The sequence below is a fragment of the Chaetodon trifascialis genome, chromosome 19 (genome assembly GCF_039877785.1).
Source record: "Chaetodon trifascialis isolate fChaTrf1 chromosome 19, fChaTrf1.hap1, whole genome shotgun sequence".
In the NCBI taxonomy this organism is placed as follows: Eukaryota; Metazoa; Chordata; class Actinopteri; order Chaetodontiformes; family Chaetodontidae; genus Chaetodon; species Chaetodon trifascialis.
Genome location: NC_092074.1, coordinates 14,746,499 through 14,764,905, shown reverse-complemented (window position 1 = coordinate 14,764,905; position 18,407 = coordinate 14,746,499). Strand labels below are relative to the sequence as shown.

Genomic DNA, 18,407 nt, shown 5'->3' with positions numbered 1-18,407 from the left:
GACTGGGCTATTGCTCAGCTAGAGTAGGCAGTTCTGTCTATGTCATGTTAACCCACCGCGGGCAGCAGACCCACAGGCCGCGCTGACAGTCCTTTAGCGTTTTGTCAAGTGTCGAAATGACAAGCTGGAAACATGCTATGAGTATTGAACACCTACAGCACTTTCTGATTCATATGGAAAAACATGAGTTTCATTTACGTCACATTTATGAGAATTGTGGTCTTTCATGCTTAGTTGTGTGTGTGTGTGTGTGTGTGTGTGTGTGTGTGTGTGTCAGCATCTGTGTGACTGTGACTCAGCAGCTCAAGCAAACCCACAGGGAGATGGAGACGATTTTTAGTGCCTCCTACATGCACACACTCACACACACACACGCTCATATATACATCTTATGAATCATCGGTGTTCCTTGGGAGGAAGCTGCCTGATGTAAAGTTCCAGGGAATGCAGTCTGCTGCACACGTCATGCTCCCAGAGAAAATGTGCAGTCTGTAGACTGTCTGTGGACGTTTCTGTTGTAACATGCATGCCCGTTCTGTTATGACAGGGAGCGCTGGTGAGCGCCCTGGCTGACGACAGCGTTCACCTGTGGAACCTGAGGCAGAAGAGACCAGCCATCCTCCACTCCCTCAAGTTCAACAGAGAGAGGTAAGCGCCGTCTGCCAAGCCATTGTGTCCATCCACTCTCCTCCTCCTCCTCTTTTTCCCTCTGTTTCCCCTCTCCCTTGTCAGTTGGGCACTCGCACTCGCTCTGGTGTGACATGAACTGTGTCCTTCCGAGCAGGGGCAGTGTCACAGTTTGCTGCCTGTGTGGTCTGTTGGTTTTCACTGACTGTCATACTGTATGCAAACAGACGGCATTTCGTTTGGCAAATGTCTCGGCGCGCCTGCAAAACTGTGCACAGGGCAAAGGAGGTGACAGAGAGGGTGATGCTCTCTCTCTCTGTTTCTCTCTGTTGGTCTCTAACTGAACACTCATTATTTGGGTCACTTGCTCTGCCTTTGAGGCTTTTCCATCACTGGGGCACAGGTGTGAACCTACCCAAACACCTGAAGCTTTATACTGGCAGGTTATTACACACACACAAACAGAACATAAACAGACTGGCAATTAATACACACAGCAGCACACACTAGTACACAAATGCATCCACTTGAGATGGTGTGTGAAATTAAAACTTCAGAGATTCAGATTGATTTGATAGTCATAATGGGAAATACAAATACAAAGCCTACTGTATGAGGAGGCAGGCATCCTTAGATATGAGGTCCTTTAGGAACCAGAGTGGTAAATTAGCATTTTTAGCCTGTTATCTACCGTAGTGCTAAAGCGCACCATCACTTTTTTTAGATAGCTCTTAAGGCAGTCAGGTGATTCCATTAATTTTAGAGGGCTATGAACATCAACTAGCAGACAACTGAAATGTACTTGTGATAAATAACACACCTCCCACCTCCTCCTCCTCCTCCTCTCTGTAACCCTGAATTTCCTGTCACTCCTGTACTTTCCACTATCACTCAAAATGTTACTACATGTGGTTATACAGTTAGCACCAGGGAACATTTTCAAAACTCTGTTTGGTGCTATATCAAGAATAATCCAATATCCAAGAACTGCAACCCTGGCAAAGCCAAAAAGCCTTGCACTGGTTAAGGTATTGGCAAATCTGATTCTGAAGACAAACTAGCAGTCATGCATGATGTGAAAGGATGTTTTACAGTCCTTCATTAATCCAATTCTCAAATTGCACATTGCATATAGACTGTCTGCCAATGCACCAACACTGAGAGTTCAAAACTGCTTTGTCTTATAGTCTCACTATTACATGAGGATAGCATTATTTTACAATAAAGAAATAAATTATCAAAGGTTGCATAATGTTCATTGTTACACGTTAATAGCTGGATAAAAGAAGCTGAATCAAGCTAAAGCCAAACAGTATGCTTTGAAAATGTCATGTTGGTACGATATGTACAAAACAACCATGAAATCATCCAAAATCAATTTTTTTCACTTCCAAGTTCTGAGATACAAGACGAGTGTTGTGCGGAATCACCTCACCTCAAGGAAGTTGGTGTCCACTGTCTCCTTCAATCACACATGCAGTGATTACCCATCAGAGCTAATCATATCATTGGCCAGTGATCTGCCACAGAGAAAAGTGGCGAATGGGTTAAACGTCAGAGCCAATGATCTGAGACAACGCTGACGTGATGGACAGGTGGCCGGCAGCGGCTTTTAGGGCACGTTGTGTTCTTGTGGAGGCGCTTGACCGCCTCTGACATTTAGTAAGCACCGCTGTCCAACGCAACCACCTCGAGACACGGCAACGGAGAGGAGCGGAGAATGACTGCATCCCGAGAGATGTCAAGATGGGAAGGAGGAGCTGCAAAGTCGCTTGAGACATTTGGAAATTAAACTCAAGCAGTGGCAAGAAGAGGAAGAAGCAGAAGAAGATGTTTGCGAGAAAGAGTAGTTCAAGAATTTGAGAAAAGGAATGAAGGAAATGAAGGAAAAATGGAACGAGAGGGAGGAACAGGTAAAACGTGCAAGAGGAGGGCTTGAGAGGGACCATATATCCCACTCCTCATTCCCTGTTTTCATCCAATTAAAACGCTGGCCTCCAGTCCTTATCCACACATAATGGGTAAGATACGGATGGAGAAAATGCAAATACATTACCGAAGCCTCATGCGTGAGGAGTTTATCTGAGCGTTAGATCTCAGATGTCTGTACCAGTCGCTCTGCTCTGTGTGTACACGTGACAGCTTGGAAACACTCAACTTAATCAAAACTAGTTGGCATCTTTTCTTTCAGCTTTCTTGTTTCCTCCCACATCCAAAAGACATACCGCTCAGGCCGTCTGGAAACTTTTGGCCATAAGTGCGAATGTGTTTGTCTTTTGTATGTGTTAAGTGCAATGTGCACCAGCTGCGCCACAATACATTGAGTCATTTGACACCAGATGTGTCATGTAGACGGGAGAAGCAGTCAAAGGATGCACAGCGATGCTGGTAAATCATTATCCTGACATGTTGACGGGCATCAACCTGTGCACCCCAAGACCCGACCTCTGTATGGGCTTACATATAAAATAATGGGCACATGGGGAATAGACATGTCATACATCGTCCTATGTGTTGCCCTCTCGCCCTGCAACAAACTGGTAACCTGTCAAGAGTATTCCTGTGACTTTGCCGCTGCATGCTGGCCTTCTCAGAAACTTGAACAGGACTAAGCAGCTATAAATAGATGCCTGGAAGTGCACGCATTCAAATAATATTTTACATTAACTTGCGATCAGCTCACGCCTCCATGTGCTTAGCACAGGTACAGTTGTATAATCTACTCATCTACTAATTGTCTTAAAACAAGTCATATGCTGTGCTTTTAATGCAATTAGTTCTAACAAATCCTGTAACAAATGCTAATTCAGTGTAGCATAAAAAAACCCAACTTGGCAGTACCTTTTCTGTCTTCACCACTTTATTTAAATGGTAGAGAAACACTTTATATGAAAGGTAATTGTGTCTTATATTGGTCTTGAATTTTGTTCAAGCGTTCTAGATCAGCACTCACTTTCTTTCTGTGAACTGATGCACAACTCTGCAGTCCTCTATCGCTATTGTTATAATAGTTGCCCCAAAGGAGCAGCCTCCAAAGTTAATGTGACCATCAGGGTTTTGTTGGGCTCGTCTTTTCAACCCCCCGATTACACAGTTTAGCCAAGTGTCTTGCGCTGTGATAAGCTTTTAAGATCTCCTCTGGCTCTAAAGGCTTCAAATATCTCTCTGCTTTGTTTATTCTTATGAAAGGTGTGCACAGCGTAATTACATCAGGTTACATTTCCAAATGGCTGTGAGAAGATCACAGTTTGTGTCACGTTAAGGCTAGAAACGCTGTCGAAGTGAAGCCACATTGCTGGATTGAATCAGGCAGATCTGTAAAACGGATAAAAGTCTTAGTCACCCCCTGCCACTCTGCCCCATCTCCCAGTTTTTACCTTTGCTCCTTCGTTTTTCTCAATGGTTGTTTTCAGAGCTTGACTTCAGCTTGTCAGGGTGTAGAGGACAAGGTAGCCATTTCCTCCATCAACAAAAGCACAGTCACCCAACCAGAACTGCCACGACACCCTCCTAACAGGGTGCAGCTGAGCCAGAAGAAACAACAGCCTGTCTCAGGCCAAAGGAAACCGTCATGTTTTAAATACCGCAAATTCTTCTAAGTGTATCATCAACCACAGAGGTGCATGTTAAAAAGTTTTATTGTATTTATTACGACTATTCTTCTGTATTTTTTCAAGGAATGGTTCTAATTTTGATTTACCAAATTGCTTCCTTGCTGTCAGCTAAATGAGAAGCACTTCGCCGCCTGTGCGTTAATCACGTGGCTAAAGTGAAATAGCTTAGCATGCAGACTGGAAGCAGGGGAAACAGCTAGCCTGGTTCTCACCAGTGTTAAAAAATAGGGCTCCCAACATGTCTAACATTTGCTAATTAACACATCATATCTAATTTTTTTAATCCTTACACAGACAAAAACATATATATGACCATTTGTAGTTTTATAGGGAGTTATGTAGCATAAAACGTATGTGCAGCGCCTCTGTTGGTGACAGCAAAACTATGAGAGGTAAGTGTTAAACTCCCTATAAAATCCCAAATATTTGTTTTTCATTTATATTTGTGTACAGATGCAAGACACAGTGTGTTAATTAGTGAGCTTAAAGGTGCTTGTACTTTCTTAAGTTTGGAGAAAGCAAGGCTAGCTGTTTCCTCCCGCTACGCTAGGCTAATTGCGTTCTGGCTCCAGCTCCATGCAGGCATGAGAGCAGTATTGATTTTCTAATGTAATTCTTGGCTACAAAGTTATTAAGTGTATTTATTTTAAAATGTTGAGTTATTCAAGTTAATTGTTTGGCATTCATTAGACACAGCTCTCTTTCTTAACAACATCCTTCTTTATGCTGCCAGCAACAAAAATCTAACTTATTTCCTTTTACTGTTAAGGTTGAAATAATGCAGATCTAGCAATCTAAATTTCTTGTGTCTTTTGTGATCATTAGACGCCTTTTGAAATGGCTTCCCGTCATCTGAGGGCCCATTCCAATACTCCAAACAGACCCTTCCTCTCCCACCTTCCTTGCTCCTTCTCTCCTTCCTTCCCCTGATCAGAATCTGAGTTGATGGGTGAAAGCAGTGTTGCAGAAAGCCCTCCAGTGTCAGCATCCATTCACATCGGATCACAGGCGCTAGGAGGAAGGAGAGAATGGAGGAGAGGAGGAGTTGAGACAGACTGGGCCTCAGCCAGAGAGCAGTGAGTCAGTCTGTGGGTAGGAGTGTGGGGATGGAGGGAGCGCAAAAGAAATCCTGCCGAGTCATTCTGGCGTAGGATGCTCTCGTCACCTCCTGGCCTCACAGGAATGCACTGCAGATGTGGATGCTATCACCAATGCAGGGTGATATGATGGGAGATAATAAGAGGGGGGAGCCAGGGTCACCTCATGTACATGCACACACACCAGTATACATCTAACACTAATGAAACCTGATAGCTCCACTTTTATAAAAGTAAATTTTTTATATGATTTTGTTTCTATGAGAACAATGACTTATTGTTTCTTCATGTATTTGACTTTAGCTGCTCCAGTCTGTGCCTCTGGAAGCTGATCAGAGTCACTGTCTAAATTTAGCCCGATTCTCAGGTTTGATCCCAGCAAGTCGCCTCTCGGCTTGAAGTATTTTTTGAAAGAGACGATAAAACCCTAAAATATCTACTTGGTAGCGCATGAATTAAATTATTAAAATAACTCAGCCGATTAGAGTTTACTCAGAGATATTGGACTGATTAAGGTTGTTGCTGGGCTGTTGAGCTAGGATTATTCCCTGCAGAAAGCTTTGCTCCTGTCTCCCTTTTCTCTGCAACCTAACCTTCAGGCTGTGCAGATGCATAATATTAAAATACTGTGAAGGTGAATTAACTTCTGCATTGTTTTAATTGTGATAAAGGCGCAGGCTTGGATTGATTTCTGCAGGTGTTCTGCGTACGTATAGCAGAGAAACGAGTGCGAAAGTGCTCGTGAGGTTGTTGTAGAGACCATCTGTGTGTGCGTGCAGTGTGTGCAGTGTGTTATCAGATTAGATTCTTTTTAATTGAGACCCTGTGGGAAGATTGGGGTCTCTGGCCTCCCAGATTAGAACAGACCCCTCCATCCAGTCTGGGGCTTTGCCAAATGGATACTCGTATGTCTCTGACTACTATTTGATTTGTGTTTTCCTATTTCAACAGTGATAGGCAATGTTCCCAACATCTAAAGGCTATTTAACATGTTCATCAACTTTTTTTTTTTTTTTAGTTTTTATCTACATTGTTATTATCCAGCTCACCAATTCCAAACAATGCCGAAAGGAATATCTGTACTCTCAGTTACTCTAAAACTTTGTTCTGATCCTTTTACACAAAAATATCTGGCTTTACAGGTACAGCTTTGATTACTATACATTATATGACAAGTGTTGTGTTTTGAAACATGATCAGCCCTCATGCTGTACTCTGCATTCGTTGTGCACACTAGCATAGTGCTTGAAGTAATGTGTTTTAGTGCATTATAGTTGCACATCATTTTAAAAGTCAGTCAGTGTTGTATTATAAGTCCTCTTACTCTTTTGCTGTAGCAATGACACACTCATTAAAGGAACCAAACCCTATTACATTATTGTCTACTCAGCCATACAGCAGTTTTGGTCAGTGCTTTGCTCAAGGGCATTTTAACAAAAGTTTCTCAGAATCACTAGATCAAGGCAGTTTAGATCAGCATTTTCTAACTGGTGTCTCTGTACTGACATGCAGGTTCAGATTACTCTGTGTGTTGCAATAATCCTCTTTGATAGGAACATCACATAAAACCATGAACTACAAATGATGATTTTCTAAAATAACCCCCTCTCCCCAATTAATTTGCAGTGAAGCATGCTCTCAAACGTCTAGCCCACAGTGCAGTTAGCCTCGGAGTTGTATGTGTGGCAGGCGTCTGTCATTTCTGAGGCAATGTGTTTGGCCCTGAGCCTGCAAGCTGGCAGCTGCCTTTGTGTGTCGTGACCACTCGAAGCTGGAGATTTCACCAGGAGACACGTGCGTGCACAACAAGTGTGAACGCAGTGACGCACACACATGGGCACACTTGCACAACCAGTTGGGTGTATATTTACATGCAGGCGGACGCACAGAGAAATGGACGCACGCGCACACACTTCTAAACTGGCGAGCAAATTTGTATAATTATGCTCCTGACACTGCCTTCCAGTTGGCCCTCTCACGCTGGCTCTCGGAACACTCGATCAGTGGTAGCTTGTGTGTGTGCACATACAGATCAAACATATTTCTATACAGCATGCATTTACATACAGTACATATGTAATTACATTAAGTCATTGCTGAATAGCATGCACAAACATGAGCATGCACAGGCACACGAATAAAGAGACAAACAGATATTGGTGCACGCAGTGTATTTTACAAAACCAGCACACCCAGACCTCATATGCATAAATGAGGCACATCTGTTTGTGCAGATGGAAACTGACATTAAATCCAGTAGACAGGCTGCCTACTGGATATGAGGATGCCACAAGTTGTCATGAAAAGTCATGTAGCTCTTAGTCATCTTGCCTGGTTAAGTGAGTCTGTACGAGAATGTTCATCTCAGTGATCAGCTGCCCATGCACTGCAAAAACCCAGCTCTCAAAAAGTAGAAAAGGATCAATATAACCAGGGAAATATTACTTGAAATAAGTAAAATCATCTAGTCTCAGACAGTTATCTTAAAAGTAGTAGAACCAGTTTTGCACTTGTCACTGTCGATCAAACAGCTTTTTAATTCCTGACGTTCTAGTTTCAAACATCAAGTTACTCAAAACCAGTAATAAAATCTAAGAAGTTATAAAGACATGAGACTTAAATGAGCATGTGCAACTCCATATTTGATGAAACTAGCATATTCCTGCTGTATGTAAATGTAGGTTAGTGCGTGTCAGTGTTTCGTGTGTCTCTGTGTGTATTTTGTGCTGTGTGGATGAGATTTGTGTCAAGTAGCCCGATACTTCTCCAAAAAATGAATATATTCATGTTTTAGAGCAGAGCATCAGGGCAGAGAGGGAAGGTGTGTGTGCATGTGTGTGCATGTGTTATAGTTGGAGCAGCCACTCTCAATACAACCCTGGAGCGACAGTATGAGATAGACTCGGAGAGTGTGGAGGGGTGGGGGGCTTTACAAGCTTTCTCAGCATTATAACTCAGGAGGAGAGACACTCAAAGTCACTGCAAGGACATGTTTACACAGATTTGTGCTTTGATGCATGTTAAGTATGTTTATATAGTCTAACACTTTCTCCATCAAAATACATTTTTATACCACGTCCCATGTCCTTTGCCAAGTGTTTCAGTGGGAAACATACTGTAATTACCGACTGGTTATATTCACTTGCAGCATATTTTAATATTTTATTGTGTAAATCACATGACCAGAGACGCAGAGACCCGAGTCTGAGTCTTGGATCCCACATTTTGTTGGTTAATGTCAGGGGAATATAGTGGGTTTTGTTGAAATATAGAAAAAAATCAACCATAACTGGTGCTTTGACTTGTCCTCAAAGTGGTAATCTGGAGCAAGTGTGGTTTAATACTACAGGTCCCAGAACTTGGAGGCAGCAAAACAAACCAATGTCTTATTTAGTCAGACAATAAGTGGCCTTTTGTTCCATTACTCCCAGCAATATTTCTGATCTGCTGTTAAAAACATGCCCAAAATGACCATTGACTTGTTTTCAAGGCGCATTTTTGATGAACGATAGCAGTATGTGCAGAGCTCACTGACAAACACACTGCTTCATAATAAAAGCCAACTCAATACAGTATTTTCTTTGGGATTGTCAAAGTTGATGCCCAGTTCATAACCCAGATCATATATAAACTTTCATCTGTAGACCACAGGATTAATCACCATTGTGTTACCTCAATTCAGCACCAGATAGTGACTTACCAGACATTCATTTAAATGAAAATCTTTGATATTATAACTTCAACTGTAGAAATGTTCATCATGCTTTATTATTTAACCAAATGAGATATGGTGATAGTGAATGTTTCACAGATAGGAAAAAGTCGCTGAAGCACAGGGAAAGGAGATATCGTGACCTCTCTTGGAATACTGCAGTGTAGGGCCTGCTCTTACATTGAAAGCCAGCCATATTAATTAATTTCTGACAAGATTACACTTGATACGATAACAAGAAGAGAACTCACTTTAGTCTATCTCAGTTTAATATTTTCTTGTCAAACTACTGTTTATCCTCTTAATCCGTCTTTGACAGCAGAATGTGACATTCAAATATTTAAGTTGTTATGCAGAGTGACTCCATTGCCGAACATGAGCTTATCTGTCAAGAATGCAGGGGAAACACTCCAATGATCCCTTCTTGTTCGAAATAATAGAGAAAGACATTAGTGCTGTCAAGAGAAATGGATACAGGTTTAATTCTCTTCCTTCTTGGGCGGTGTGTCCCAGCTGATGAACCAGAGCCTTTGTCTTGTAGACACAGGCCACTGAAGTCCACAGGTGTAGCTGGAACCACCGTGCAAAATCAAGAGGATCACTGGAGGAGCTGAGCGACCTTGAAATATTAGCAAGCCGGATTACCAAGGTTGTACATTATTATTCCTCCGACGGATTGGAGGTTGAATCGGTGGATGGATGAAAGAACAAAATGATGAAAAAGGGATGAGAAGATGAATGGATAGCCACAGCTAAGGAGGGAAGGGTTTATAACCTCTCATTAAACTTAAGTCTGATGGATGGATGAAAAGAGGAGATGGGGGAACGATGATGAAAACAGGAGAATTATGTGTGTCTCTTTGCCCTCATGTATCCTGCAGGTCTGGAGAGAAGGGGCTGATCGAAAGGCTCGAAAATCTCTTTGGTTTGCCACTCTTATCTCGACCTGACGGAGTAGTAAATAATCCCCTCAAAGTGCAAAGTTCTGCATAATTTGTCGGTTAATTTGTTGGTTTGTACGCCCTTCCTCTCCCTCTGCTCTTTCTTTTAACTCATGTCTCCTCTCCTTCCCTTCTCAGGATAACTTTCTGCCACCTGCCCTTCCAGAGTAAATGGTTGTACATCGGCACCGAACGAGGGAACATCCACATCGTCAACGTGGAGTCCTTTACGCTCTCAGGCTACGTCATCATGTGGAACAAAGCCATTGAACTGTGAGTGTTACTCCCGTCACCCTTTGATGCTGCCTCACACTCTTAATTCCCTGAAAGTTCATTGCATTTGCTCTCTTTTCTTCTTCAAAAGCTGCACAGTTTAGCATGCTGTGTAGGTTTTGTGCCATATGGAGGGGGTTCTCATCCAATGGGAATCACTGACACATAGCTCAATATTTGAACTCTGCGGAAGTCAAACTCATATCGCTAGCACAGCAGCACTAATCGCGGGGTCTATTGACTCACCTTGCAGCACTTACGTGGGGTGAGGGATGCTGTGTAATCAGCATTATACTCTTCAAAAGGTTGTTGTAGTTTAAATTTAATGAGATAAGAAAGAATCATTAGTCAGTCTATCATTATCAGGCACTGTATCGGACTCCAGGTAGTGAGCGACCTGTCTCTTTGCTTTTTCAATGCATCTGTCTGCTTGACAGGCTCCATTTTGGTTCCCTGCTGAAGAGACTTAAATTATTCACTGGAGCGTTTTGCTTCACGCTTTCCCCTCATCCCCTTCTGTGTATGTGTGTGCGCACGGAGAGACGGAAGAGAGGAGGACGGAGGGTGGAACAGGTGTCTGCCGAGATCAGTGTATGGTACACACAGACGTTTCGTCTCGTCGACAGGGCTGCAGGGAAGAAAAGGCGAGAGTGAGTGGTGGGAGAGAGAGGAGGCGGGAGGGAGAGTGTATGACAGCGAGGGGACGGGACTGGAATGGATGAGACAGGGCTTTTGCCTGGGGAAAAGGACATGCAGAGAGGAAGAGTGATGGAGGAGAGGAATGGAGTGGTGGCAGAGGGATAAATGCAGGTAGCAGAGGGCAGAGCAGGGGCTGGTTCAGAGGAGAGGTAGATGAAGAAAGGTTTCCAATTAAAGAAAAAAAGGGCAGAGGAGGAAGGTAAGGAATGACAATGACACGATGGAGGATAGATGTGGATGATGAGATAGAGAGGTAGATACTGGAGTTCTTCTTGACGAAAGGACAAGCGATAACTTCCACTTTTCTTTCTGCTGAACTCCATTCTCCTCTTATTCTCCTTCACCTTTAAGACACCTTTCACTCCTCCTCACCTGGTTTAATCTAGATGTCTGTGCCATCCATACGCCTTTTTAATCACTTCTATTCCAAAGTCTGTGCCTGTGGACAAGAAAAAGCGGATTCTGTGCGAAGGCAATACATGTTAGAAATAGTTCTCACTCATTCTCTCTACAGCAAATAACCATCTCAAGACAGCTTAGGTTGAGTGTTAAGCCATTACTTTGGCTCTGCAAATGTACACATTTGGAAGTGAAAGCTTACTTTTTATTCGAAAGTATGAAATGATGTATTAACTTGTCAAACCCTCTTTGAGTTCATCAACCATAACCTTTGGCGGGACGTTGCTAAAAGGTAGATTAGTCCTTTCAAAACACTGGAGTTTGTGTTAGAGTTAGAAATAGAGCGTTATGCCACTTTCACATCAAACGAAAGGTCACACAGGCTGTAAGTGGAATTTTAAATGGCCTCAATGTCCCCTTCTCCACATCACAAATTGCAGAAGCGGTAAACATTACAGGAAATTCACCATGCTGCTAGTCCATTTCCACTTATATTAGCAATAATACAATGACATGTACTTACAAATTAGAAGTGACACACCGTAGATTATGGCTTATAATGTTCTTGAACCACATTGACCTGCATCAGTACTCCTATTTCTCATGTTCCTGCTCTTCCCTGATATCTTACATCTGCCCATCTGCTCTCATCTCTCATTTCCATTTCCCTCAACCCACCCAAAGATTATTTGCAACCATCATCAAACATCATCTGACTTAACATTCTGAGCCAAACAGCTTTGTGAAGCCACAAAACTTTCTTTGACATGTTGTTGTTTCCATTTAAACTGCGCAATTAGCATGAGGAAATGAGGCCCCCATATGTTTTGGTTGAGGCCTCAATCACTCACACAGCCATTCTGTGGCACACTGTGTGTTGGAGATGGCAGCAGTGCCAGGAATTGATTCCTCAAATTTGTTACAGATGCTTTCAGTTTGCTTTATCCGTTTGAGCGTTTGAGTGTGCGTCTCTGGTTTGCTTTGATGCAGATCAGAGAGATTTGAGGTGATTCTCTTGTTCTCTCTCCTTCTGTCTCTTTGCCAGCTGTGGGGTTGGCAGGGATAGAGTCCAGATACTAAAGCCTCTGTACTGTACCTCTCCCATTGTTCTCCTCTGATACTGTCATCAGATGAAGATAGCACTTGATCTAAATGAAGGGGAATTAGCCTTGTGTCGATAAGTCGACGGACAGAAAATGTAGCAACAAAAATGTTTAGAATTGATTAAGTGTTTCAATCATTTATCGAAACAATCATTTAGCTTTTATTGAATATCTTCAGGTTTTGAACTGCTAGTTGGACAACTAGGGATTTGAAGATGTTGCCTTGAGTTCTGGAAAACTATGTTGGGCATTTTTCACACCTGAATTTCAAACTAGGTCATAGGACAAACTGCATTGGTATTATTATAATCTGGCCCAGTGGACCTGACAAAAAAGGGAAATGTACATATAAATGCTTACAAATTCAAGCTATTAGGGTAAAGGAAATAAACTGAGAGCAAAAGCAAGAGGGGTTGCACGTGTGTGCAGGAAAGAGATCCGCGCAGGGAAATGGGGCTTTAATAACCTATGGAGCACAAGGAAGTTGCTCCAGATCTGGCCTGCCACTGCAGTCAGGCTCCTCTGGCACCTTAAGGACAACAGCACAGTAGGTAAATGCAGTAACTGCTGCAACACAACACACATACACACACCAGCAGACCAGGCAGGGGCCGTCACCTACATATTTTGTATTTTGCTACTGAAAGCATCATGAAAAATTTTATTCCAATCCCTGCCTGCTACACCTCTGTTCTATTGTGACTGCTGTAATGAGGCCAGGATATGGTGTGTACTGGGGTCATCATCCCTTGGGCCCTGCTATTTGGAGACAAGCTGCAGTAGCTGTGCCAGTGGCCCCGGGCCTGGCTTGGCCCAGAGCTCTTGGTGTTTGTATGACTCACGCTGCTGTTCCCAAGCTACTGTACTGGAAAGACTATCAGACAAACACATATCCTACAGTACAAACTGCATGGCACTATAGTTCAGCCATTGCTACCGGCACAGTGCTTACGGACATTGCAGTAAGGCCACATTTGAATCTGTGTTTGCTTACATGCATAATTTGCCTGCATGTATGCACTGTATATGTAATGATGTTTATGTATATGTACCTGGCAGCGGCTGTGTGTGTGTGTGTGTGTGTGTGTGTGTGTGTGTGTGTGTGTGTGTGTGTGTGTGTGTGTGTGTGTGTGTGTGTGTGTGTGTGTGTGTGTGTGTGATTTGATTCAGCTCGACGGTCACTGGGTACAGAGAGCCGGGGAGAAGTGGGACTAGGAGTGGTAAAATGTTAACAGCTTAGTATGACACATAGTTCACGTGAACACGGGCCTGAGGCCTCTTCTGTTCCGTCCTCTTTCATTTTATCCCACTCTCCCACTCAGTACCCTGAAGCTACAGTGTTGGAAATACTTGTTTGAATGTTTAATGCCCGTACATATGGACCTCTCTGCTGTGTCTTTATGCATGTGTGAGGTCCTAGCTGGTACAGCAGTCCACTACTAGCCTCCGGTATCCTCAGATCCACTGGCAGTGGTTCCAGGAGAACAGGTTCCCAGGTATAGACCTGGTACTGTGACACTGCCATGCGCTGATACTATAGATCACAATGATGATGATGTTGCTTCAAACTGTTTCATGCAGTTCAATATAAAGCTAAACTTATATGAGCAGTGTTTATGAAAGAAAATACTTCAAGTTCCACATTTTGGGAAGTACTCGCGTTTGATTTCTTTCTGGGAGTTAGGTGAGAAGATCAATACCACTCTTGTACCGATCTGTTGAATATGAAACTAAAGCCAAGAGATGGTTATCTTATCTTAGCATAGAGACAGGAAGCAGAGGAAAACGGTCTGCCTGGTTCTGTCCACTAAAAAAAAAAAAAAGTGCCTACCAGCACTTCTAAATCTCATTAATTAACATGATATCTCTTGTTTCTTTAATCCCTACAAAAACATTTTGCAGTGTTACGGGGGGGGGGTGTTATGCAATTAAACTCTGGCATTATGGGTGAGTTATGACACAGCCATGTTAGCCACTTCCAATCTTTATGCTTAGTTAAGCTAATTGGCTGCTAGGTGTGGATTCATATTGAATAGGCACATATGAGAGTCAATGTTCTCATCTAACTCTCAGCTGCTTTTGCTGTCCTTCAGTAAGCTTTCAACCAGTAATTGACGCACTGTGTATCACGGCTGAGCAGTAGCACCGTCAGTTCACAGAAAGAGGGGATTCAAATGCAAAAGCTTTGGTCAGTTTGAGGATTTCATATTGAAGTTTTGTTCATTCATGTATTGAACACCTCTTGATGTGCTCATTGAGGTTCGGAGGATCAGTCTAGCTGGGCTAGCACTACCACATAGCAATCATGTATTGTAACAATAACAAATTAGCCCCATAAATGAGCTTTACATAAGCTCCTGTGCATTAAACACTCACAGTCTACCGAGGTGACATGAGGGCACGTACGGTATGAGTGTGCCGCAAACAAGCTGCTCGAGCCATGTTGCCGCAGAGACACTGTTATGGTGACTGCGCCTGTGCTGCCCCAGAGTGTCACCCGTGGTGACACCAGATGTTCAGACTTCACTGTGCATGTGTGAGTCAGTGTACATGTGTGTCAGTGCATGCAGGCTGCTAGTTAATGGGTATGCTGTGCTTTGTTTCATACATGCATAATACCAGAAATCACACATTTTTTAAAATTGACATTATTTTTTAATGTATGTGTGCCTGTATGTGTGTGTGTGTGTGAGTGTGTGTGTGTGTGTGTGTGTATGTGTATGGGTGTGCCTGCACTGAAGAGATGCTATCAAATTCAATGAGACATCACCCTTCCTCTTGCTTAAACATCCTCCCTGCATCATCTACACACCCAGACAGCTGCTTTATGGTCTCTGTGTGCGCACGCTTGTGACACGTGTACTGTACAGCAATGGTCCGTCTTCCTTAATGTGCTGAAGGCACCACTGGGTGGGATGAATATCTGATGTGCAAAGAAGGATTTGGTGCAATAGAGGTTTATAACAGATGACTGGGTGGAATGATGGTGCCAAGGGGTGAAGATTTGTGAAAGATCTTATGTATGATGCACCAAGCAAGTGTTAGATTTGCCATGAGGCAATTAGTTGAACTCTAGTAGTTATCGTGTGTGTGTGTGTGAGAGTGTGTTTGAGACATGAAAGACCTTGAATCAGTCACTGAACGACAAGAACGTGATGCCCAAAACTGTGAATGATGTCATGACAGTAACGGCATGCTCACAGCCAAACAAGGATGCATAGAAACAGATATTGTAGTACTATGCATGTGCACGAAAGCATTTATCTGTATGACGACTAAAGCTATCAGACACACATATACGCACACCCAAATGTTCTTGTCCCTGAAGATCTTTTTTACTCTGTATGCAAAATGCAGAGTCATTAGCAGCACACAGGCAGGGATGTGTGGTTACAGGGCCGTGGTGAAGTAGTTAAGCAGGCGGTGTGTGTGTGTGTGTGTGTGTGTGTGTGTGTGTGTGTGCGCGTGTGTGTGTGTGTGCGCATGCGTGTGCGTGTGTGTGTGTGGGTGGGTTTGTGTGTTTGTGGCAGAGTATGGATGATTTTTGGGAGCCTGTCTGTGCTCTGCCCGTCCTGCCTCTGTTGCCATGGTGATTCCTTTATCTCCAAACCTGAACATGTATTTGTAGACTTTGTGAATGTGTTCATGTCAGATTTATTTAGTGTATAACAACAGTTTTTTTTGTTTTTTTTTTTCCAACAAATGAGATTTGTTACGGAGTCTCACAGGGGAACATAGAGAACATTGCGCGTACTGGAGTAAATGAACCACGCGGGATGGGACGGTGAAGCTCTTATGCGTACAAGTTGCATTTTGTAATTCGGCAAGAGGGTAATTGTTTGTTATGGATGTAGGTTTTACAAATGGGATGTGTGTTACTATGTGTCTTAATTGTGCCGACATGCAAATGTGCGCGTGTGTACATGTGCGTGCTGCTGTGGACGGCTGTTAGCGGAGAGACAAGGGGATTGGATAAATCAACAGCTCCAGCTGCAGTAGAGCTTAGGTAATAAGGCTACAGCACAAACAGGCTAAATATAGAGACAACTGACTGACTGCTTGCCTGCCCACACACACAAAGTTTGTGCAGCTATCCTTGTTAGGACATTGTATTGACTTCCATTCATTGTGGACAGCCTAACCACAACCCAAACCCTAATCTTAACCAGGACCTCGGAAAGGGTCCTCAACAGGTAACATAAACATGTACACATTGCTGTCAGTGCTTCCCTTGGTCTTATACTCATAGATGTGTGCACTCATGCAGGGCTTAACTTTAGAAATAGAGTTTACATCAGTCCTCTGTAGATTTCAGTCCAAAACATGTATTTTGACTGGAATATATCAATCAATCAAGTAGACTTTAAGTATGAAAATTAACATTTTTATGCTTCATGCTGTCATCATGATGTCCTGTCCTTCCCTGTCAGACCTCTAGCATAAATAAGCTTTGTAATGCTAAGACATTGGACAAAACAAGGTCTTTTCCTCGCCCCCTTTTGCATTACTTACATTCTGTTGCTGCTTCCATCCTCTTCCTCTCCTTGTCAGCCGTCCTCGCCCTTGCTCCATGGTGTTGGGGTTATGTTTCGGGCTCTAACAGTCACTCTTTTTCAGCTGTGACCTTCTCTGGTGCTGCTCGGCCTACTTCGTGTCTTTAAGGCAGGGCAGGTTAGGTAAATTCTGCAGCCACGTGGCTCGCACAGAGAGGAGCTTTGACATAAGGCTGTCTGGAGGGTAAAGCACAGACAGGCGGCTGGGGGGAGGTGGGCAAGCATTTTGTGCTGTCTTCTCCGCTGACATGCAAATGGACATGCACACATGCACATACACATAGCCACTGGGAACTGTCTGGTCTGACAGAGCCATCCATCACAACCTGAAGTGAGCTTATGTCTTTGAACAGCCTTTTAGAGCCTAGGAGTGATTGGCAGCTCTGTCCTCCCTAGTGGACCTCTTCCACAGGTTCAAAGACACTCGCTTCCCACCTTAACCCTCTCGATACATCACTGTGAGCTCTATGTCTGTGCCGTGGTTTTGATGTCTGACTACTGCATCACACTCCCCATATGTCTCTCTCATTGTCTCTAAAGGTCCTCTAAGGCTCACCCTGGACCAGTCGTCCACATAAGTGACAACCCCATGGATGAGGGAAAGGTAAAGAACAGCATCCCCCCCCCCCCACACACACACACAAACACACACGAGCATGCACACACTCAAAATAAGGTGTTGTTACTCTGGTGAGAATAAACAACCAAGATTCAGGTTGGTTTTTTTTAGTGTTATGTCACTTTATGATTCACTGATTTCATCAGCAAGTGTAAACCAAATGCGTGGTGGAAATTCTCCAACCAGCAGACATTTAGATCCACTTTAGACATTAAAGTTTTACTCAGTAACAAATGTTAGATTGTTCTTAACAGTATCTATCACTCACAGCCGCTTGTAGACTGTATGAAGGCCTTGACTTGAAGAAGCCAGTTAAGCTGTTTTTGTCATGCACCTCTGCATGACATTTAGCTTAGCTTTTTAAACACTTTAAGATAATTGAGGTGATTGGCTGAGAAGATGATTACTGTATATGATTGAAATGAAACTGTGATTGAATTCAGCCTCACTGTCCCAGCACACATGATGTACAGCTTTGTGGGATACTTTCCACAGCACAGTTATAATAGGCCTTGTCATGCCCACTTTTGAAGTATTGAGACTAGGCGTTGTTTCTATAAATAAGTCTTCAGAATCCAAAAAACATGTGTACTTCATGTTCGAAAAAACCTTTTTGCATGTTCTGCTCCCAGCTCTTATGAACCAGAGGGGGCAGGATTCTTCCTCAGCCCCTGTAGTCTGATTATACCTGACTTCCCTTTCATGCTGCGCGTGAATGTCAAATGTATTACTTCTTTTTCCGCCCATCATGGGGTCTGTTCTATCTCCTC

The 18,407-nt window shown here is 43.2% G+C and overlaps 1 protein-coding gene across 3 annotated transcripts in view; it reads left to right on the top strand.

Moving 5' to 3' along the window:
- Positions 1–18,407, top strand: part of stxbp5a (syntaxin binding protein 5a (tomosyn)) — an 84,736-nt gene that overhangs the window by 33,952 nt on the left and 32,377 nt on the right. For all 3 annotated transcript variants that reach the window (XM_070986907.1, XM_070986908.1, XM_070986909.1), the window contains 3 exons: positions 548–648; positions 10,130–10,264; positions 17,559–17,622. In XM_070986907.1, the coding sequence (XP_070843008.1) occupies positions 548–648; positions 10,130–10,264; positions 17,559–17,622 (300 nt within the window). The remainder of the gene's footprint in view (positions 1–547; positions 649–10,129; positions 10,265–17,558; positions 17,623–18,407) is intronic.